Below are 21,275 nucleotides of genomic sequence, written 5' to 3'. Positions count from 1 at the left end.
AAAATAAATCTCTGGAGTACCCCTTAAGGGTAGCTTAATCCGCAGCAGATTTGACTAAATAAATGAATACAGCATCAGATCCGCACTGTAGAATCTGCTGCGGATCCGCAGCAGAAAATCCACTGCTATACGGTACATGTGAAGCTACCCTTAAAGAAATACTGACAGGTGCATGACAAAGAAATTCTCTCTTTGGTGTGTTTGTCATCCTCCACCCACTCAGGCACGACACTAGGCATAACAGAGCGTATTCGTTTTTATAAAGTGTTCCTTTAATAGGGGTTGTGGTATCTAAATATGAGGGAAATCGGTGACCTCTTCCCCTACACATTGTGAGGACATCACACGGGTTCTTCTGTACATGATGTCTCGGAGCGCTGGGAAGTTATTTTTTTACATCCAGTCCATGCAGTCCTTCTCCTCCTCACTATAAGTCATCAATGTGACCTTTTTCCTACTAGGACTCCATGTTAGTTCTGGGACTCTCTTCCACAGTCACAGCAGATTCTTCAGTATGTGATCCACAGCCTGAGGGAAGCTGTCACAGGTCAGATGAGGCGCCGGGTTGATTTTGGCCTCATCGCCTATCCTGTACTTTCCTGTTTAGGACAGAAAACAAACAAGGTAAAAAAAAAAGAAGAAAAAAAACTACATCATCCAACCCAGCTCCTTCCATGGGTGCAGTTTATACTCCTTCTCTAATCTAAGGGAAATCTGGTTTAAAAGGAGTTATCCAGGATTGGAAAAAAAAACAGCTACTTTCTTGTAAAAACAGCGCCACCCCTGCCCTCAGGTTGTGTGTGGTATTACAACTCCAGCTGCAAAACCCACACCCAAACTGAGGATAAAGGAGGGGCTGTTCCTGAAAGAAAGCCTGGATAACCCTTAATGCTAAGCTTTGGCTTATGCACAATCTAAATAGTCACAGTGTAAAGCATAGGTGATACCTAGGTCAGTGGTATCAAAATATGCACCCCTCCAGCTGTTGCAAAACTACAATTCTTGGCTGTCCAGGCATGATGGGAATTATAATTTTGCAACAGCTGAAGTATGGGATCAAACTGAGACCCTGATGGGAAAAGATCTAGATTTTGATCAGGCTTAAAGTGTCACTGTCATATATATATATATATATATATATATATATATATATAAAAATTTATTTTGCAGAAATCAATAGTACAGATGATTTTAAGAAACTTTGTAATAGGGTTTATTTGGCAAATATACCATTATCTGCATTCAAAAGGCCTTTCCCCAGGTCTCCAGGAGGGAGATTAGTTGCCAGCAGAGAATAAAGGATTACACAGCGGGACCTGTTTGAAAGCCGGTATTCAGAGGTCAGTTCTGACTTCAGAGGAGATAGCCCGGTCATGTAGCTGTATATTAACTCTTTGTTGTCCTGTTTTGGTGCCTCATCTGCCCCCACCCCTCCCCTCTCCAAAAGAAAACCATGAAGACTGCTTTTCCATGATAATAATGCATTTTACGGCTAATAAACCCAATTACAAAGTTTCTTAAAATCACCTGTACTATTGATTTCTGCAAAAAAAAATGTACACGACAGTGAAACTTTAAAAAAAAAAAAAGTAGTCACCTAATAGATACGTACCAGTTTTTACTAGAATTCCCAACATGCCCGTGTCCTGTGCTCCTCCGACGTCATCCCGGCAGTCCTGTATGGAAAGAAAACCAATCCTCCTATATAAATATGTACATTATGTCTATAGGGGCCAGGATGGGAAACCACTAAAAGCCCAGTAGTGGAGATGGACATGTGATTGTGGTGATCCCATGTGAGTAGTGAGCTGCATCCTCATGCCCTTGCCATGTAGACCTGGAGCCCCCACCAAGATGGAGATAAACCGCTGTATACCACATAACTTGGCTCTGATTCAAAAGGAGCTTGTGTACCACAATCTGATGGCCAGGCTATGATGCTATTCCCAGGTGAGACCACAAGGGGGCACTGCTACATTTGGAATGCTCTGAAAATCAAATCCAGTATTTGCTACATCCGTGTCTATGTTAGTTAGGGTCCATTTACACAGAAAGATTATCTGACAAATTTTCTGCCAAAGATTTGAAGCCAAAACCAGGGACAGACTATAAACAGAGATCAGGTCATAAAGGAAAGCCTGAGATTTCTCCTCTTTTAAATCCATTCCTGGTTTTGGCTTTTAAATCTTTGGCAGATAATCTGTCAGATAATCTTTCTGTGTAAATGGACCCTTTAGATAAGGGTCCATTTAGACAGAAAGATTTGAAGCCAAAGCCAGGAATGGATTTGAAAAGAGGAGAAATCTCAGGCTTTCCTTTATGACCTGATCTCTGTTTATAGTCTGTTCCTGGCTTTGGATAATCTTTCTGTGTAAATGGGCCCTAACCCCCAATAATAATGTTTTACCGGGAGTTTTACATAGGACTGCAGGACAGTCTACTGCACCTCTTCACCCGGTACATTATCTCACATCAGAGAAGAAACTCAACCATGGGCTGCCTATTTCTATGAGGATAAACACACAGTGTAGCAGTCATTTGAAGTGGATTGTGCTATATGTCATACAGCAGCATCAGTTTCTACCATCTGATATCACAGACGGGAAATATAAGCAAATACACAGTGTGATCCCAGACTCGGGATATCATAATGTGCTACTCAGGAACTGTCCAGATCAGGAGAGGTTTTCTATGGGGATTTGCTGCTGCTCTGGACAGTTCCTGACATGGACAGAGGTGGCAGCAGAGAGCACTGTGTCAGACTGGAAAGAATACACCACTTCCTGCAGGACATACAGCAGCTGATAAGTATGGGAAGACTTGATATTTTTTAATAGAAGTAAATTACAAATCTATATAACTTTCTGAAACCAGTTGATTTGAAAGAAAACGATTTTCGCTGGAGTACTCCTTTTAAAGAAAATGGGAGCTAAGCTGCAGTAACCCTGCATGGCCACTATACAATGTATGGAGCTGCCTCTGTGTATACAGGCAATGTAGTTCTGGTGAACAGTTTGGTGCTGGGTGTAGGACCCCCACCAGATAATGATGGCCTGCCATGAGTATAGGCCATTAAAATAAGCCTGAAAAAACCCTTTAAGTTCTATCACTTACATCCCCTATCATGACGGCCTCCTCCGGGCAGCAGCCTGTGCTCCTCAGGGCCTCCAGGAAGAAGGTCTTCTCAGGTTTTCCCACCACGGTGGCCTTTGTATCTGTTGCATATTCCAAAGCTGTAACAAATGGTCCAGGACCCAGCGATAAGCCGTCTTTCTTCTTGTAATACCTGGCCTTGTGTATGGCTATGATGGGAGCGCCATCCAGCACCAGTCTGGAAAGAGATGATGGAGATGGTTAAAGGGACAGTCCCTGACATGGACAGAGATAGCAATAGAGAGCACTGTGTCAGACTGGAAAGACTACACCACTTCCTGCAGGACATACAGCAGCTGATAAGTACTGGAAGACTTGAGATTTTTAAATAGAAGTAAAATACAAATTTGGATAACTTTCCAACACCAATTGACTTAAAACATTTATTCCCCTTCAGAGTACCCCTTTAAGGCATAGATAAATTAAAGTATAACTTCTAAGCCCAGACTCTCATCCACTTTGCTTTAGTGTTACTTCTCAAAGCAGATAGCAACCCTTAAAGGGGTATACCGCTCAAACATAACTTTTTATATGTTGCTGACCATGATGAGACTAACAACTGCACTGGAGTACACCTTTAAGAAGTCTGTGAGGATTGAAAGTACTTCTAGTACTTATCAGCTGCTGTTTGTCCTGCAGGAAGTGGAGTATTTTTTCCAGTCTGCTCTCTGCTGCTACCTCTGTCCATGACAGGAACTGTTCAGAGCAGGAGAGGTTTTCTATGGGGATTTGCTACTGCTTTGGACGGTTCCTGACATGGACAGAGGTGACAGCAGAGAGCACTGTGTCAGACTGGAGAGAATACACCACTTTCTGCAGGACATTAAGCAGCTGATAAGTACTGGAAGACTAATTTTTTTAATAGAAGTAAATTACAAATCTATATGACTTTTTGAAACCAGCAGATTAAAAAGGAAAAAGACAAACAAAAAATGCCAAAGTACACCTTTAAGGGCCAGTAACTCCTAAAACCTCCACTGACTTCAATGGTAGAAAAATACATTAAAAAAACTGACATGTAAAACCATGAATTTCTTTCAGAAAATGTTATGTATAAGCATAGACAGAGCAAGAGGCTCCTATGGGAGCCTAAGGAAGGTGGCATCTTTCTGGGAAGGACTGGATCAGTGGTGCGCAGGTTATTACACAGGCAAATGGCAGTAAGACCAATGACCTGGGTAAGACTGTGGCTTACCCTGCCCTCAGCATATTATAACTGAGAAGGAAAATTATGTAAATAAAGCAACATATAAGTTATAGAACACAGCAATGTAATCTGAAACACGGCTTTATATCACCTGCCGATGATGGGGGTGATAAGATAAGAGCCGCTATGAGATTAGATAGACCGGCCCAACGTCCCTGCCCTGCACCCAGCTGACCTCCCTCACTATACGGATGCATGGAAGAAAGTGTTATAGCCGTGACAACAGAAAAGGATTTCACTTTTCAATTTTTGTGAAAACTTGTAAAAAAAAAAAAAAAAAAGTAAAAATATGAAAAATGAGAGTATTAAAGTAAATAAAAATTAAAGGGGTACTCCAGCAAAAATATTTTCTTTTCATATTAACTGGTTTTGGAAAGTTATATTGATTTGTAATTTACTTCTATTTAAAAATTTCCAGTCTTCCAGTACTTATCAACTTCTGTATGTCCTGCAGGAAGTGGTGTATTCTTTCCAGTCTGACACAGTGATCTCTGCTGCCACCTCTGTCCATGTCAGGAACTGTCCAGAGCAGGAGACGTTTTCTATGGGGCTTTGCTGCTGCTCTGGACAGTTTTTGACATGGACAGAGGTGGCAGCAGAGAGCACTGTGTCACACTGGAAAGAATACACCACTTTCTGCAGGACATACAGCAGCTGATAAGTAGTGGAAGTCTTGAGATTTGTAAATAGAAGTAAATTACAAATCTATATAACTTTTTGAAACCAGTTGATTTGATAGAAAAAGATTTTTGCCGAAGTACCCCTTTAAGAAGAAGTAAAAATAAATAAATAAAATAAATATTAATAATAAATAAAATAATAAACTCAAACACAAGCAAATAAAAATAAGGAATAAGAAAAAAAATGGACTTAAAATTAAAACATTAAAATATATAAATAGGCAAAATATAATGAAGAAAATAAGGATGAAAAATAAAAGGAATATTAAATATATATTAAAATATAAAACAAAAATGTATACAAGAATACAAAACAAAATCTATAAAGAAATGTGTCTAAAAATGGTAAAAAATAAAGCTGGAGAATATTAAAGGAGACAAAACTTTTATAATAGTCTATTAAAAAAAATTAATAAGACTTTTCCCTATCTTCATACTTCTAGGTTAGATCAGGAATTGTGAAAACAGCTAAAAATCATCCGGTCACCAAGGCTGAAAATAGCTCCGACACCGAGTGCTTCATTTTCTATTCAGCGACGCTCTTGTATGCAGTAATTGCCTCGGGCCCTGTTCACACTGATTGATTTGTTCCACATTCTGGTCCCTGCAATATTTTACTGCCGCAGCCGGATGTCATATATCGGACATATGCGGGGAAGCTGCACCGTCAGGGGGCGGTCACACATGGCAGAAATTTGTGCAACTGTCCCATTCATGTAAATATATCTGCTGCCAGAACATCTAAGATGAATGGAACCGATCTCTCGCTAAAATTTCCGCCAAGTGTGAATACATCCTTAGGCTCAGTTCACACGGGGTATTTTGAGGCTCATAAATATTCTCAAACTTTTTTTTTTTTTGCAATTTTGTGTGTATTTTTTTGGTTCTAGACTTCCTATCTATCAGCTAGTTATCACCATGGACCTTAAAAAAAACATGGCCGCTTTCTTCCAGAAACAGCACTGCTCTTGTTATCAGTTTAAGGCCTTTAAGTTGGAGCTAAAGTGTAATATCCTAATATCCCACACAACCTGAGGACAGGGGTGGCGCTATTCTTGCAAGAAAGTAGCTGTATTTTTTCTAATCCTGGATAATCCCTTTAAAGTAAATAGAGCTGAACTTTAAGGATATGTTCACACTGAGTAAAATGGGCGGAATTCCGTGGCGGAACTCTCCACCTGCCTCAGTGTGTCATAGCATCTCTATGGGAGAGTGTGTGCACTCCCATAGAGATGCTATGACACACTGAGGCAGGCGGAATTCTGCCTATTTTACTCCGTGTGAACATACCCCAATACTGCACACAACCAGAGGACAAGGGTGTGTCTATTTTTGCAAGAAAGTAACTGTTGTTTCTAACCCTGGATAACCCCTTTAAAGTGAACGGAGCTGAACTGTAATACACCACACAACCAGAGTGGTGCTGTTCTTGCAAGAAAGTAGCTGTGATTTTTCTAATCCTGGATAATCCCTTTAAAGTAAATAAATAGTTGGTTCTAGCGGTCAGATTCCCATTCTATCAGCTAGTTATTACCATGGACCATATAAACATGGCCGCATTCTTCCAGGAACTGCAGCTCTCTTGTTCTTAGTTTAAGCCAGTTAAGTTGGAGCTAAAGTGTAATACCACATACAACCTGAGGACAGGGGTGGCGCTGTTCTTGCTAAAAAGTAGCTGTGTTTTTGCTAATCCTGGATAACCCCTTTAAAGTGAATGAAGCTGAACTGTAATACCCCACACAACCTGAGCACAGGGGTGGCGCTGTTTTTGCAAGAAAGTAACTGTTTTTCCTAATCCTGGAGCTGAATTGTAATACTGCACACAAGAAGAAAGGGGTGGAGCTGTTTCTGGAAGAAAATAGCATTTTTTTCTCTAAAACTCCTTTAAGGCCTTAACCGTCCCCGTAAATCAATAAGGCGTTGTGCAGTTTCAAATGAACGTTACCATATAACCCAAGTCGTACCTGACCGCTTAAAACAACTCCATGACAAACCCAACTCTGCTACATCTGTCCCCTTTAAATAAAAAAAATTGAAGGAAAATGTCTGCACAGCTGACAGATAATTGGGGCACGGCCGCGCACGTCTTTATGTGTGTTCCTTATTAAAGCCGCGGCGCGGATGGAGCTGCTTTCCGTACGTTAGCGAGTCCCTCCGGAGCAGGAAGGATTAATCCGTCTGTTAAGAAGTAACCAGCCAATTACACGAGCCATAAAACGCAATCAGGCCAGGACTCACCTGAAGGCCTGATTCATGCTTTGGTAGTTGAAGTGTTCTGGAGCTAATCCTATCAGCACCGCGTTGGGACTGTCGGTGGCGATTCCTACCAGCGGAGAAAAGAGAGGTCACAGCCGGAAGACTCTGCCATAATTGAATTGTACGTCGCGTCTATAATTTAGTCATGCTTCAATACAAAGCCCAAGGAGAAAATTCTCATCAATGCAAAAACCTTTAATTCTCGCCCCGGTATTAAAATACCTGTCCTCTGTTCCATTATATCCGTACGGCGGCCATTACATTACTGGCTGGGACGGATGCCGCAAACTTTCCCTAACCTTTTTTCCTTCTGACTCTCAACTGAATTTCTTTTTATTTGAATAAAAAAAAAAAAAAAAACATTTAACATTATATAGACTCTTCATAGTACATATATCGATTGAGGAGTATTAATGGGGGCCGCGCCGCGAGGGTCTGGGGTTAGTTCCTGAGGGCTTTTTGGGGGTCTTGCAACAGGGTTTTCAAATTTTTTAATACAACTTTTTCACATAGGAAAAACATTCTAACTATATTTTCCCATTGCTCAATTGATGGAGAACGACTATTCATCCAACTCATAGTAATGGCCTTCCTGGCCTTAGAGCAGAACATAGTATGGTGTGTCCAGTTTTTTTTTCTTTAAAGAAATGGCTGACAAGCACAAGGGTATGTTCACACTGAGGAATAGGCAAGGAATTTTTAAGTGGAATCCGCTATGTCAGTAGGTTTCTGCTGTCCTATCTCAGGGTATCATAAACTAGTGATGGCGAAGCTGAACAGGATGATGTATCACTTACATTGTTCTGTGCAGCTGATCCAGAGATATCCTCCTGAATAACATGGGCAATAAGTAGTCCTCTCTATTATGTGCATGAGCTCATTAGTCCTGGATATTCATGAGAAGCAGAAAAATCTGCCCATCAGCTGCTGACTAGCAGTTATCTGTCCATGCTGTGTATAGGCAGTCACCTGTCAATCAGCAGCTGGTGGGGGGAAAGATGTGGTTAAAATCCTATTCTCCTGCATATTAGAAGAACGACTGACCAGAATGATGTAAGTAATACACCGATCTATTCAGTATTTCTGTCACTAGTTTATGCTGCCCTCGTTTAAAGTGGCACAAACCTAGTGACAGATGCCCTTTAATTTTATGCATATTCCGCTTGAAATTATGCCCGTATAATATGTACACAGCAATATCCCATAGTGTGCAATAGGATTACCACAAAATTTACAGGCAAAACATTCCGCCACAGTTCCATTTTCCACTCAAAGAATTGACATAGGGAGAACTGAGGAAACTGAGGAAAACAGGTGGAAATTCTGAGCGGAATCCGACTTGCCTCCGTGTCATACTGGTAGTCTATGGGAGGCTTGCGCGCCTCCTCTCTCTCGCTGAAGAATTGACATGTCAATTCTTCCAAACAGAAAGGGGAGAAAAAAGGAGGCACGCAAGCCTCCTATAGACTGCCAGCATGACACGGAGGCTGGCAGGATTCCAGACAGTTATACTCTGTGTGAACTCAGCCTTATGGTTGAAATTTATAAAAAGATGCCATCCTGCAAAGGCTGATTCATCGCCAAAATTTGAATAAGCTTTATGTAGAACAGTGGTGCACAACCTGCAGCTCCTCAAAACTACAGCTTCCATCATGCCTGGACAGCCGAAGTGTGATTGGGACTAATTTGAGATTTTTTGTGCTTCCAGAATTATGAATAGTACATTACCATCAAAATCCGGCAGAGCGCTATGGTCAACCAGCAGCATGGGGCGGACATCTTTCTGCTCCAGCAGGTTCCTTGCAGCAGTCAGAGAGGTGAAGAGCTCGTCTTCACTGATATCAAACTGCAGCCCCCTCAGCCTCTCTAGCAGTGTCCTCTTACACTCTTTGGTGGTATTGGTGACAAACCGTATGGTAACAGGAGCATCGCGCAATCTGAAGCAAGGAACACAAAGTGAGTCACTCCGCAACATCTGTACACAACCCAGTTTGTTTGATCTCTAAAGAGTTTCCTTTAAAGCGATTGCACAGGATTAGGTTAGCAAAGTTGCAATACTACAAACAACCTGCGGACAGTGTTGCTGTTTTTGGAAGAATCCAGCCCCATTTTTCTCATTTTTGCGGATGCATCTCCCATTTTGTTCTATTGATTGCTTGGGGTCTGAAAACTTTCACTTAGACTGACCAAAACTTTTGATATGTCTCTAAAGACATAGCAAATGTGTTTTTTAAATTGACAGTGCCCATTTAAAGACAAAAAACCCCAAAAACAAACCACTGTCATGATTCATATGTGGCCACTCTCCATGGATTTGGGGACAGGGTCTTCTTTAACATAATGAATGTAATGTAAATCTATGTGGCATATGGAGTAACAAATATACAGTATATGTTTATCCCAAGCAGGTTTATAATCACTTACTGTAGAATTACTAACCACCTCTGCTGGAAGTTTGTTCCAACCATCTACTACTCTTTCAGTAGAGTAATATTTTCTTGTGTTGTTTCTAACACTTCCCCCCAATAACCTCAGTGTGTCCTCTTTGTTCTTGTGTTCAGTTTCTTACATCCTGAACCCTAGGGCCCTATTACATGGAGCGATTATTTGCAGAATCAGACCGATTCAGGCAGATATCTCTCTGTGTAATAAAGGCAACGAACAATGGATGATTGTTGTCTTTTAACATGTTTAAAAACCATTGATCGCCAGCCATGCATCACTTCGTGTAATGTGCAGCCAACAGCTGATGCGAGGGAAAGGAAAGTAATAAAGATGTATGCTTACCTGCCCACATTCCCCCGGTCAACACAGCTACCTCCAGCACTTCAGAACCAATCTCTGCAGTGACAGGTCTCTCAGCCAATCACTGGCCGAGGTGCTCTACCATCTCAGCCAGTGATTGGCTGAGCGGCCTGTCACTTCAGAGACTGATTCGGAATTGCTGGAAGCGGCTGAGGTGACCAGGATAATCCCACAAACATGGCTGGAGGAGACTGGGGGAGCCTGGACAGGTAAGTACATCTTTATTATTTTACACCTTTAAAGCAAGAGCTGCATGATAATCAAGCCATATAATAAGCTCAATAGGCAAGCACCGATCTAACAGATTGGTGCTCACTTAACCAGGATATCGGGCCATGTAATATGGCCCTTATTTAGTCCTGTAACATACATAAAGGTTTTGATCATGTCCCCCCCTTTCTCTTCTTTCCTACAGACTATACAGATTTAGATTTAGAAGTCTTTCCTGATATGTTTTATGCTTCACACCCTCCAAGATTTTGTAACCCATCTTTGGACCCGTCCTATTTGATCAATATCTTTTTGTAGATAAGGTCTCCAGAACTGGACACAGTATTCCAGATGTGATGTCACTAGAGCTCTATACAGCGGGATCACAATCTGCCTCTTCTCATTTAAGCTCCCACCATGCACTATGAACAAGAAGCTCACACAATTGTGTAGGTACCTTTAGACATATGGCGGCCCTTACCTCTTCAGAGCCTCCTGAGCCCCAGGTATAGCAGTGTCTTCAACATGGAGGGTGCCACTGAGATCCACCAACACGGCCTTAAGGGCTCGCCGAGCGGCCATTCTGCAAAAGAGTAAGGAACAGGATTAAACCTTACAATCTTTACTGAATTTCCTTAGAGTACACTCATCATACCATACGTAAACTAGTATTTAGCATGACTCAAAATTACAGTAGACCATCATGCTAGAGTCCTGCAACATAAAAGGAAAACATATGTCCGTCCACGTGTGTTTTTGCCATAGTGGTTATGTAGGCCTAATAACCATGCTTTATGGTACTAAATAAAGTGCCATATATTGCCCAAATATATGAACCAGTCATACACTGGTGACACCAAGACATAAAAAATCTGAATTAATGTGTAAGGCCTTATGCGTTTCCTGATCAGTAAAAACAGATATTTTCCTGACCCATTCATTCCTATGGGACACCTTTCTGTGTAGTTACTGAAGGGTGTCCGTCCCATAGAAATGAGGTGGAAATATGAGACTATTTCTGTCCGGAATTACAGACAGCAAAGGAGACATATCTAGAGCTGTTCATAATTCCGGAAGCGTTGCTAGGCAACGGCAGGGCTTTTCCCAGTTGTAGGCCCAAGCCTGGCAGTGAGTACATTTCCAGATCGGATGCATTACGGACTGTGGTCAGGATATACTGAATACTTCCTGAACACTATGGATCCCTACTTGCGACCAGTATAACATGACAAAATGTTGTTAATACACTGCAATATGTTTTAAATCTGTATAGTCTGGAGGAAAGAATAGAAAGGAGGGATATGATCATAGCCTTTAAAGCAACTCTGTACTGACACCTTGCCGCCCCCAAATGGCAAGCACCGTGTTGTAGATGTACCCACGCCATGCCCGTTTCGGGGGTCGGCTGTCTCCAAATGTATTTAGAAAAACAACTTATCAATGCAGCGTGACGAGCAGTCAAACTGGCGCGGCCTAGAGCATCAGTGCCCTAGGCTTGCGGCGCCTCTCTCACTTCACTTTCACCACGCCCCTGGGCTGGATGGTGGCAGGGAGAGAGGCGCCACAGGCACTAGGCCGCGCCAGTTTGACTGCCCGCCCTGCATTGATAAAAGTCGTTTTTCCTCTAAATACCGGCACTGGGAAACAGGCCACACCCCCGAACCGTGCACGGCATGAGTACCTCTACAACACGGTGCCGGTATATGTTAAAGGTCTAAATAAGGTTCAGGATCAGGAGGGAAGTATTTTTAGAAGAAAAAAAAATCTGAACTCAAGAACACGAGGACAAAGTGAGAGGATAGCTGGGGTAAAGATCAGAAGCAACATGATATAATATTACTTTACTGACAGAGTAGTAGATGCTTGGAACAAACTTCCAGAAGATGTGGTAGGTAAATCTACAATAACAGAATGTAACCTGCCTGGGATAAACATATATATCTATCCTAACATAGTAAGAAGAGAAATACTTAAGGGCCTATTACACCGGTCGTCTAGAGGAGCAAACGAGCGCTCAACGCTCGTTTGCTCCTCGTTCCCCGCGGGTGAGTGCGGGAGGGGCGGCTGCCTGGGTGATTGCTGATCGTCCGGGCAGCCCATAGGATACAGCAGCGTCTGCTGCCGACGCTCCTATTCAACGGAGCAACGGCAGCAGATCGCTGCTATATCAGTCGCTTGTTTTTCAACATGTTGAGAAACAAGCGACTGCAACGATCAGCCGACATGAACAATGTCGGCTGATTGTTGCACTCTATTCCACGGGTATCGGCCGAATACGGACGATAATTGTTCCGTGGAATAGGGCCTTAAAGGGGCAGACTAGATGGACCCAGTGCTCTTTTTCTGCCGACTACCCTATTCTTTTGTTTTGGCAGTAGCTTATTCACCTTTTGAGAATACATGCACGCTCAGCCATCCTGAGTGTACCTGTGCATAGACAGGATGGAGGAATGGCTGCTACATTGCTACATCTGTTCTAGAACGCTATTTATATCCCATTGTTGTCCAAGTAGGAAACATTCTGCAGTGAGATTCCTGCCATTATCTTATCTGAGTTATTATCTATGTCCTTGAGCACCAGCTATGAGCCATCGGCCGTCATGACAAGCACACATAATATTCACACTTATCAGCAAGACATCGATTACAACTTCGAGATGAAGATTGCATTGCCTTTAACTGAGACCAAGGCCATGATCAACTCACTGCATAATGTCTACCATCCACCTGGGGTGTCTGGTTGATGTTGCTGCATTCTAGGAACACATTACTTTTTTTCATGCATCATTTTCCCAATTTGGAAAAAGTTTTTGTTTTTTTTTTGCTGCAAATCTTGTAACTGCTGCAGAACCATATCATTTTACAAAAAAAAATCACCGTAAAGAAATACAACAGTATAAGACTATGTTCACACAAAGTATTTTTGCTCAGTATTTCGGTTAGTATTATTCAACCCAAACCAGGAGGGGATTGAAAACACAGAAAGGCTAAGTTCACACACTGTTGAAATTTAGTGGCTGGCCGCCATTTAACGGCAAATGATGGCCGTTATTTTACATGATGAGTCGCATTCATAGTGTAAGTTTATGGAGCCCGACTGTCAAACAGAGCAGGGAGCGGACACGCAGCAGCACGATCCCCTCTCCGCTCTGAACACTCAGAGATCAAAACTTATATCTAAAGTTTTTTTTTACAACCACAGGTACAGTTAAAGGATCCGTGATTTGGCCGTAACCTGTTCTGCAAAAAAATGCTAAGAAGCCCTAGTAAGGACCATAATTGCGGCATGAATTAACCAATTGAGGTCTATGGTCGATAATTTGCGGATGTTGCGGCGATAATGTCCACAAATTACAGATCTGTTTCCTTCTTTTTTTTGCAATCAGATTCACTCCCAAAAAAATAAATAAAAATGCGGACACATTACAGATGCATTCTGGCAGATTACGGACGCAAAATTGCAGACGTAATATACGGTTCACAAAAAAGGAGTGTGTGAATGTAGCCTTAGTGTTCGTTGTAAAATAATGGGCGCTGACACCTACATTATCCCATCGACTTCAATGGTTCAACGGCCAATCCTTCAGTTTTGCAGAACCACTGAGGTCAGTGGATTATATACGTGTGATCCTTCCCCTAAGCATCATTATCACTATCATATACAGTACTGGGGGTGTTACCAGGGGGCCTGTGCATGTCATACATGCCCTGGTTACCCAATCCTTTCAGGCAGTGGATGCTTCCTGCACCCTATGGGTTCTACAAGGTGTCAGGACTACAAGTCTCAGCATGCTGTGAACTCATAGCTCTGTATTAGTTGCATTTTGCTTGCATATCTCTTGCTATAACTCTTTTTGATGCAAATACTGAATGCACTGGACACATATGAAGAAATATAGGTACATGTTATAAACTAGCAAATCACAGTGCTAAAGCAGGAGCTATATATAAGATAAGCCTTACCTCCTAACCAGCAGCAATGTAGTCCTTGTGCTGACAGTTTATAGGTGTCCTCAATGAAGCCGGCTCAATTGTAGTGTTAGATCACAATACCCTTCAGTCAGGCAATACTCAGGACGCGCTAATTTAAAAAGGTCCCTGGTCCTGCATACAGGAAGTTAAAATCGTGCGTTCCACGCCTCACTCCCGTTATTATAGCTATGTGCTACAGCGCTGGAACGCATAGAGATTCAGCAACCAGTGCTGTGAAAGTGTAGATCTTTAATTTCCTGATGTTTGGCAGGGTATTCTGGGTATTGTAGTTACACTTGGCAATAACATTAACGTCAATTATTGTGACAGTGCCTGGGTGGGATAGAAAGGTGTCAGAGCACAAGGAACATTACAGCTTGTATGTATGTATATATATATATATATATATATATATATATATATATATATATATATATATATATATATATGGGGCTGTGTAGCTGCTAAACCCTGTGCATCACTAAAACTGTCTAAGGGTAGGTTCACACTATGGAATCCGCACAGAGAAGTTCCGGCGGATTCCACCGCTCGTACTATTGACACCATTCTATGGTCAGGCCGATTCCACCATCCGCCAAAACAATTGACGCAATTCTTTCAGCGGATGGCGAAATCTGCCCGGCTATAAAATGTTGTGTATGGCACGGGCAGAGATGCGTGCCACCGCAAGCTGGTATGAGATGTGGAGTCAGCCGGAACTTTTCAGCGCGGATTCCGTAGTGTGAAGTTATGTGAACCCACCCTAGGAAGGCGTCTGCACTGATGGATCACGTTACACCATGTGGACGACCATGTGCGTCACTTACCTGGGGAAGGCACTAGGATGCATTATGGGAAGAAGACAAGATGGCGGGGGCAGTGTGATGGGCAATGTTCTGCTGGAGACCTTGTGTCCTGGCATCATATGGATGTTACTGTGACACCTACCCAACTGTTGTACACACCAAGTCCTCCCCTTCATGGCAGTGGGACCCCCTAATGGCAGCGGATAATGCCCCAAGGGCCACACTGCAGACATTGTTCAGGAATGAGAGATCAAGGTGGTGACTCGTCCTTCAGATTCCCCAGATATTAATCTGATCGATGATCTTTTGGATGTGCTGGAGAAACAAGTCCCATCCATGGAGCCCGCACCTCTCACCTTACAACATACGGGACTCTTCCGGAGATGTCATGGTGCAAGTACCATAAGAATAGAAATAAGTGCAACCCAGGCCCAATCATTTGGTATTTGAATACCAGTGGGATTCTCGTTTCAGCAAAAAAAAGTACAATTCCATATGTTGATACTCTCCCCAATTCGCTGACAAATAGACATCCTAACCTAATAAACAGATTTTGTGTGTGAATGATTGTGTAACTGCCGCTCAGGACCCATTCAAGTAAATAGGAGCTGAGCTGCAATTACACATCGCCACACAGTGAATGGAGAGAAACACTTCACTGTGTAGTGTGGCCACCGATCAGGTGATTGTCACAGGAATTCCACTGATCAGTCACTAGTGAGACATCCTGTGGATAGGCCATGAGGGTGGGTTCATACTGAGGAATTCTCATGGATAATGTCCGCGTAATTCCGCTGTCTGTCCGCGCGCCTTTCCGCCGGCTCCATAGACACCATTCTATGGGCTAGCGTATTCCGCTATCTGCCGAAAGAAGTGACATGTCACTTCTTTCGGCGGATAGCGGAATACGCCGGCCCATAGAATGGTGTCCATGGAGCCGGCAGAAAGGCACGCGGACAGCGAAATTACGCGGACATTATCAATGAGAATTCCGTAGTGTGAACCCACCCTTAGTCTGTTTTGCCTCAAAAGCCCCTTTCAAGGGGTTATTCAGTGCTACAAAACATGGCCACTTTCTTCCAGAGACAGCACCGCTCTTGTCTCCAGTTTGGGTGGGGTTTTCAACTTAGTTCCATCGAAGTGAATGGAGCTTAATTTCAAACCACACCTGAACTGCAGACAAGAGTGGTGCTCTCTCTGGAAGAAAGTGGCCATGTTTTTGTAGAGCTGGATGACCCCTTTACGTCTATACAGTCACTCATTGCATTTGGATAGTTGCAGAAGCTCTTTTTTTCCCATAAATAACATTTTTTCAGACAGGATTTTGTAAGATATTTTTAATTCATTTCCCCCGTGATCTTTATATAAAAACAGGACAAAATACAAAAGATGTTCTGCTGCTATAGTCTGGATTAAAGGAGAACTCTGGGCTGGGGTGAGTTTTGGCAGAGTGCTGGGGAGCATGAAAGAAGCAACATGTTCTCCTCTCCCCCGCAGCTTGTGACGTTAGGCCCGCTCAGCCAGTCAGTGACTGAGGCAGGAACCCACTACGTCTGCTGACTGGCTGAACGAGCCTAACACGTTACGTCCGAGGTTCCCGCTCAGACCAGAGCTGCAGGATACTGGCACCAGCGCTGCCCAAAATTCTCCCAGGCCTGGAGTTCTCCCTCTTCTTTAGCAACACTAAAATGGTGGACACATCAGTATCAGAGACGTCGACTCTAAAATATGTTTACACACTAGGGACTATCACCATTGGCCATACTCAGTGAGTGTTCCCCCTCCAGTCATAGCGCTATACTGAAATAGTGATAGATAATGGTAGACTTATCAGGGCTCTCAAGGTCTTTGCTAGTTGGTGTATTGCTTCAGCTTTTATCCTAGTACCTTAAATGGGTTATCCAGGATTACAATCACATTGCAGCTTTCCTCCAGAAACAGCACCGCTCTTGTGTGTGGTATTGCCGCTCACACACACCCTGAGGACAGAAGAGGTGCTATTTTTGGAAGAAAGCAGCTATGCTTTTCTAACCCTGAATAACCCCCTTTAAAGGGGTTGTCCAGCTAAATAAATTTTCTTTCAAATCAACTGGTGTCAGAAAGTTATATAGATTTGTAATTTACTTCTATTAAAAAAAAAAATCTTCCCATACTTATCAGCTGCTGTATGTCATGCAGGAAATGTTGTTTTATTTACATTCAGACACAGTGCTCTCTGCTGACATCTCTGGCTGAGACAGGAACTGTCCTGGGCAGGAGAGGTTTTCTATGGGGATTTGCTTCTGATCTGGACAGTTCCTGTCTCAGCCAGAGATGTCAGCAGAGAGCACTGTGTCTGAATGTAAATAAAACAACACTTCCTGTAGGACATATAGTGACTTATAGGTTGATTTGAAGGGAAAAAAATTTCCGCTGGACAACCCCTCAAATTCATAGGTCCTTGTGCATACATTGTCAGACAAATAAAGCTATAGGTGCTCTCAGGCAAAGCTATCCACAAGGTACAGGCCATACATCCCTCAGGTCTCTACACCATGGACTGGAATGTAGACTTGTGTACGCAGACTATTCACACATGGAATGAAAGAGACGGCACATGACAGCCTAATGTAGACTATAACTTGTAGAATTTTAGGTACGAGCTTCTTTCCTGAGGCCTTGATACCTGATCACAGTAAACTTACATGGTGGCTTATGACTTCTGGTAGCCACCACAGATCCCAACTCACTCCTATCAACCAAAAAGACCAAAGCCAGGAAGCCATTCTGTTTTAGATTACTGGGTTGGAGACCGACTGCATGTATCTATGACTGAATAAAAGAAACCAATGACTGATGCTTTGCAATTTGTGCATCTTCAGCTGTTACAAAACTACTACTACCTGCATGATAGGAGCTGTAGCCCTGCAAACAGCTGGGGATCCCTAGGTTGTACACCACTGCCATCCATGAGTAATGCTATCGAGAGACTTGCAGATGATTTGGTCATTGTCACCATATTATTTATTACAATCTGGACACCGCTACCAAGTCCCATACCAGCCTACATCTAGGAGTGTGGTACATGTCAGTGACTGTATGCACAGTGTAACTGGCGGGCACGGCGAGCAGCGCTCATATATTCCAATAACGCTTGGTCTTCAGGTCAGGTGCACATGGCAGACTTTACAAAAATGCATCAGATCAGTTCTCAGAAAATCTCTGGCAGAGGTGTCAGTGCAGGAGCGGAGGAAGGTGGGGGCTATTCACTGCCAGGTGGTGGAGCCATCAGTCCCGCTGGTGTTCCCAAGAGGCGACAAAGAAGTCTTTATCCAAATAAGAGAAGCAGCACAATGGTTACCGAGTTGACGATTATCAGGGGAACTGCAAAAAAAGAATTAGACAATGACCCACTTTTCAAGTCACTAACTAGTTAAAAGATAAACTTGCAGTTTTCATTCTGACCACTAAGCCTAATAATAATGTGAAACTTCCTGTTCTGTAGAGATCACTTTCCAGCAGTACAGTTAAGTGTGACATCAGTATATAGATAAAATAAGATCAGGTCACCCAGAATAGGTAATGATCACAGCTTCTCCTCCTGCCTCTCTTTGTACAGGTCACAGAGCATGCCTAGAAAACTCTCCCCTAGAGGTCAGCTCCTAACTATTGGACACCGACTACAGTAATGTGACATCAATTAAAACTTGCTGTGAATGTTTTTCTGACTGTTCACAGAGATGATAGGATCAAACCCTGGTTGCAGCACTGTTACAAACTGCTAGTGCTGTTGAAATACTGACCCTCCCCTGATGTCTATTACATGTTACCATTAGAATAAACATTGCATTGGGGAAGCTGTCTGTATCACTAGTGCTGCAGCCTCCCCTGATGTCTATATAATACATGTTATCATTAGAACAGATATCACTGGGGGGAGCTGTAAGTGTCACTAGTGCTGCAGCCTCCCCCCGATGTCTATTTTAATGGTAACATGTAATATATAGACATCAGGGGAGGTTGCAGCACTAGTGATACAGACAGCTGCCCCCAGTGTAATGTCTATTTTAATGGTAACATGTAATATATAGCCATTACACTGGGGGGAGCTGTCTGTGTCACTAGTGCTGCAGCCTCCCCTGATATCTATATAATACATGTTACCATTAGAATAAACATTACACTGGGGGAGCTGTCTGTGTCACTAGTGCTGTAGTCTCCCCTGATGTCAATATATTACCATTAGAATAGACATTACACTGGGGGGAGCTGTCTGTGTCACTAGTGCTGCAGCCTCCCTTAATATCTATATAATACATGTTACCATTAGAATAGACATTACACTGGGGAATGTGGTCAGTGTCACTAGTGTTGCAGCCTCCCAATGTCTATTTTAAGGATATCATGTATAATATAGACATTAGGGGAGGCTGCAGCACTAGTGACACAGACAGCTTCCCCCAGTGTAATGTCTATATAATACATGTTACCATTAGAATAGACATTACACTGGGGGGAGCTGTCTGTCTCACTAGTGCTGCACAGTGTAGCAGAACAAGTGGGGGTAGCTGTCAGTCATCGCTTGCTCTATTACACTGTGTATTACATAGACATCAGGGGAGGCTCAGTATCTGCATTCAGCAGAGCTAGTGATTAATGATGAGCGAACATGACCATGTTCCGCCTAACACAAACACTCGGCATTCAGCTTCCGGTGTCTGGAGTAATTGGATGCCACCCTATGGATGCTAGGAAAAGACGGATACAGCCTATGGCTGTATCCATGCTTTCCAGACCCACATCCTGCATCCAATTTGTACAGACGCCGGGAGTTGAATGCTGAGTGTTTGTGTGCGACCCCATTTCTCCAATGTTTGCTCATCACTAGTGATATGTTTCTGTGACGGGACCAGGGCTTCAGCAATCCTGCAGTTCCAGACGTGGCCACTGGTAGCAGCACTAGTGATATGTTTCTGTTGACGGGACCAGGGCTTGAGCAATCCTGCAGTACCAGACGTGACCACTGGTGGCAGCACTAGTAATATGTTTCTGTGACGGGGCCAGGGCTTGAGCAATCCTGGAGTTCCAGGGGGAACCTACCTCTCATCACCGTCCGCACTGAGCGCACCAGGTTCATCATCTGGGACTTGATTCCTGGTTCTTCTCCGAAACCTCCGATCCCCTGATCTGCCCCCCAGCCGACTGCAGAGACACACAAGACACCAGAGTAAGTAACCAGGGAGCAGTAACAGGATGGTGGTATAGCCACCAATGGTGATAGATAGATATATAGAAGTTGTGGTTTCCCAATAGCTAAAGGGCCACAGGTCAGGGCATGCTGGGAGTTGTAGTTTTGCAATAGCTAGACAGCACTGATCTGATGCCTATAATCCTGGGATAGGGAACCTTTGGCCCTCCAGCTGTTGCAAAACTACAATTCTCATCATGCCTGGACAGCCTTTGGCTGTCCAGGCATGATGGGAATTGTAGTTTTGCAACAGCTGGAGGGCGATAGGTTCCCCATCACTTCTATAACCAATGGCTTCCTTGTGAAACTACTCCTCCAGCCAGAGCATGCTGAGAGTTTTAGTTCCACAGCAACCACAGGCTGGAAACCACTGCTCTAAGGCAAGGGTGTGTTGAAACTACAACTCCCAGCATGCCCTACAGCCTCTGATTACAGCTCCAAGTCTAGCGGTACACCAAAGCATCCTGGGAGTTGTAGTTCTCTAGAAGCTTCGTAGCCACAGGTTGCCAACCCTATACCCGCCCTCCATACTCCATCCCCGGGCTCTCCGCCTCCTCCCCGTCTTCCTCCCGGTGCCCGGGGCTCTCACTCTTGCTCAGGAACCGCTCCTCATGCAGCACAGCCACAGCGTTCACACACAGCAGAGCGGCCTGCAGCAGCGTATACAGAGTGAACGCCATCTTGTTGGTGGACTCCCCGTGTGACGTGGCGGCGACTAGTGGCGAGCGGAGGCATCAGCTGGGACGGATCGCATAGTAGGACATAAAGCATGAAAGCGCGAAGTGAGACTAATTCTATATATGAAAAAGTTTATAGGTTTATCTGTTCTGTTTAAAATACTTGAATTCTTGTGCTGTGTCCTTTTACATTAATGTCTTAGAAGTTATATAATATAAGTGATTCCCTATGGGAGAAAAAAATCTTTATACATTGTTGTATCAAAGATGCTGTCCATCTAT

General features: G+C 43.3%; 2 protein-coding genes across 4 annotated transcripts; both read right to left on the bottom strand.

Moving 5' to 3' along the window:
* Window positions 1–250: 250 nt before the first annotated feature.
* Window positions 251–14,349, bottom strand: HDHD2 (haloacid dehalogenase like hydrolase domain containing 2). Of its 3 annotated transcripts, none has more exons than XM_069963224.1 (7): window positions 14,275–14,349; window positions 10,793–10,894; window positions 9,025–9,233; window positions 7,279–7,363; window positions 3,115–3,331; window positions 1,613–1,676; window positions 251–599 (listed from the first exon to the last, which is right to left on the bottom strand). In XM_069963224.1, exons 2-7 carry the CDS (start codon window positions 10,891–10,893, stop codon window positions 496–498), a joined length of 780 nt encoding a protein of 259 aa, XP_069819325.1. In that variant the 5' UTR covers window position 10,894; window positions 14,275–14,349; the 3' UTR covers window positions 251–495. The 3 variants fall into 3 exon arrangements, with proteins under 3 accessions (XP_069819325.1, XP_069819326.1, XP_069819322.1); XM_069963225.1 differs by lacking the exon at window positions 14,275–14,349 and adding an exon at window positions 11,647–11,693; XM_069963221.1 differs by lacking the exon at window positions 14,275–14,349 and adding an exon at window positions 11,245–11,268.
* A 3,715-nt stretch (window positions 14,350–18,064) lies between these two features.
* On the bottom strand, window positions 18,065–21,031 carry IER3IP1 (immediate early response 3 interacting protein 1). The gene is made up of 3 exons (XM_069963226.1): window positions 20,906–21,031; window positions 20,169–20,270; window positions 18,065–18,452 (listed from the first exon to the last, which is right to left on the bottom strand). Exons 1-3 carry the CDS (start codon window positions 20,994–20,996, stop codon window positions 18,397–18,399), a joined length of 249 nt encoding a protein of 82 aa, XP_069819327.1. The 5' UTR covers window positions 20,997–21,031; the 3' UTR covers window positions 18,065–18,396.
* Window positions 21,032–21,275: the final 244 nt, after the last annotated feature.

The sequence above is a fragment of the Dendropsophus ebraccatus genome, chromosome 3, assembly GCF_027789765.1.
Source record: "Dendropsophus ebraccatus isolate aDenEbr1 chromosome 3, aDenEbr1.pat, whole genome shotgun sequence".
NCBI lineage: Eukaryota > Metazoa > Chordata > Amphibia > Anura > Hylidae > Dendropsophus > Dendropsophus ebraccatus.
Note: the sequence above shows the minus strand (reverse complement) of the source record. Positions and strands in the feature narration are given on the sequence as shown.

Coding starts and splice junctions, on each gene's coding strand:
- HDHD2 (XM_069963221.1), bottom strand. Junction 9,234..10,792: donor GCTCAGGAGGCTCTGAAGAG/GTAAGGGCCGCC, acceptor TCCTTGCTTCAG/ATTGCGCGATGCTCCTGTTA. Junction 1,677..3,114: donor AGGCCGTCATGATAGGGGAT/GTAAGTGATAGA, acceptor CTTTCCATACAG/GACTGCCGGGATGACGTCGG.
- IER3IP1 (XM_069963226.1), bottom strand. CDS start 20,996: ATGGCGTTCACTCTGTATACGCTGCTGCAGGCCGCTCTGCTGTGTGTG. Junction 20,271..20,905: donor GGAGCGGTTCCTGAGCAAGA/GTGAGAGCCCCG, acceptor GTGTCTCTGCAG/TCGGCTGGGGGGCAGATCAG. Junction 18,453..20,168: donor AGTGCGGACGGTGATGAGAG/GTAGGTTCCCCC, acceptor CTTTTTTTGCAG/TTCCCCTGATAATCGTCAAC.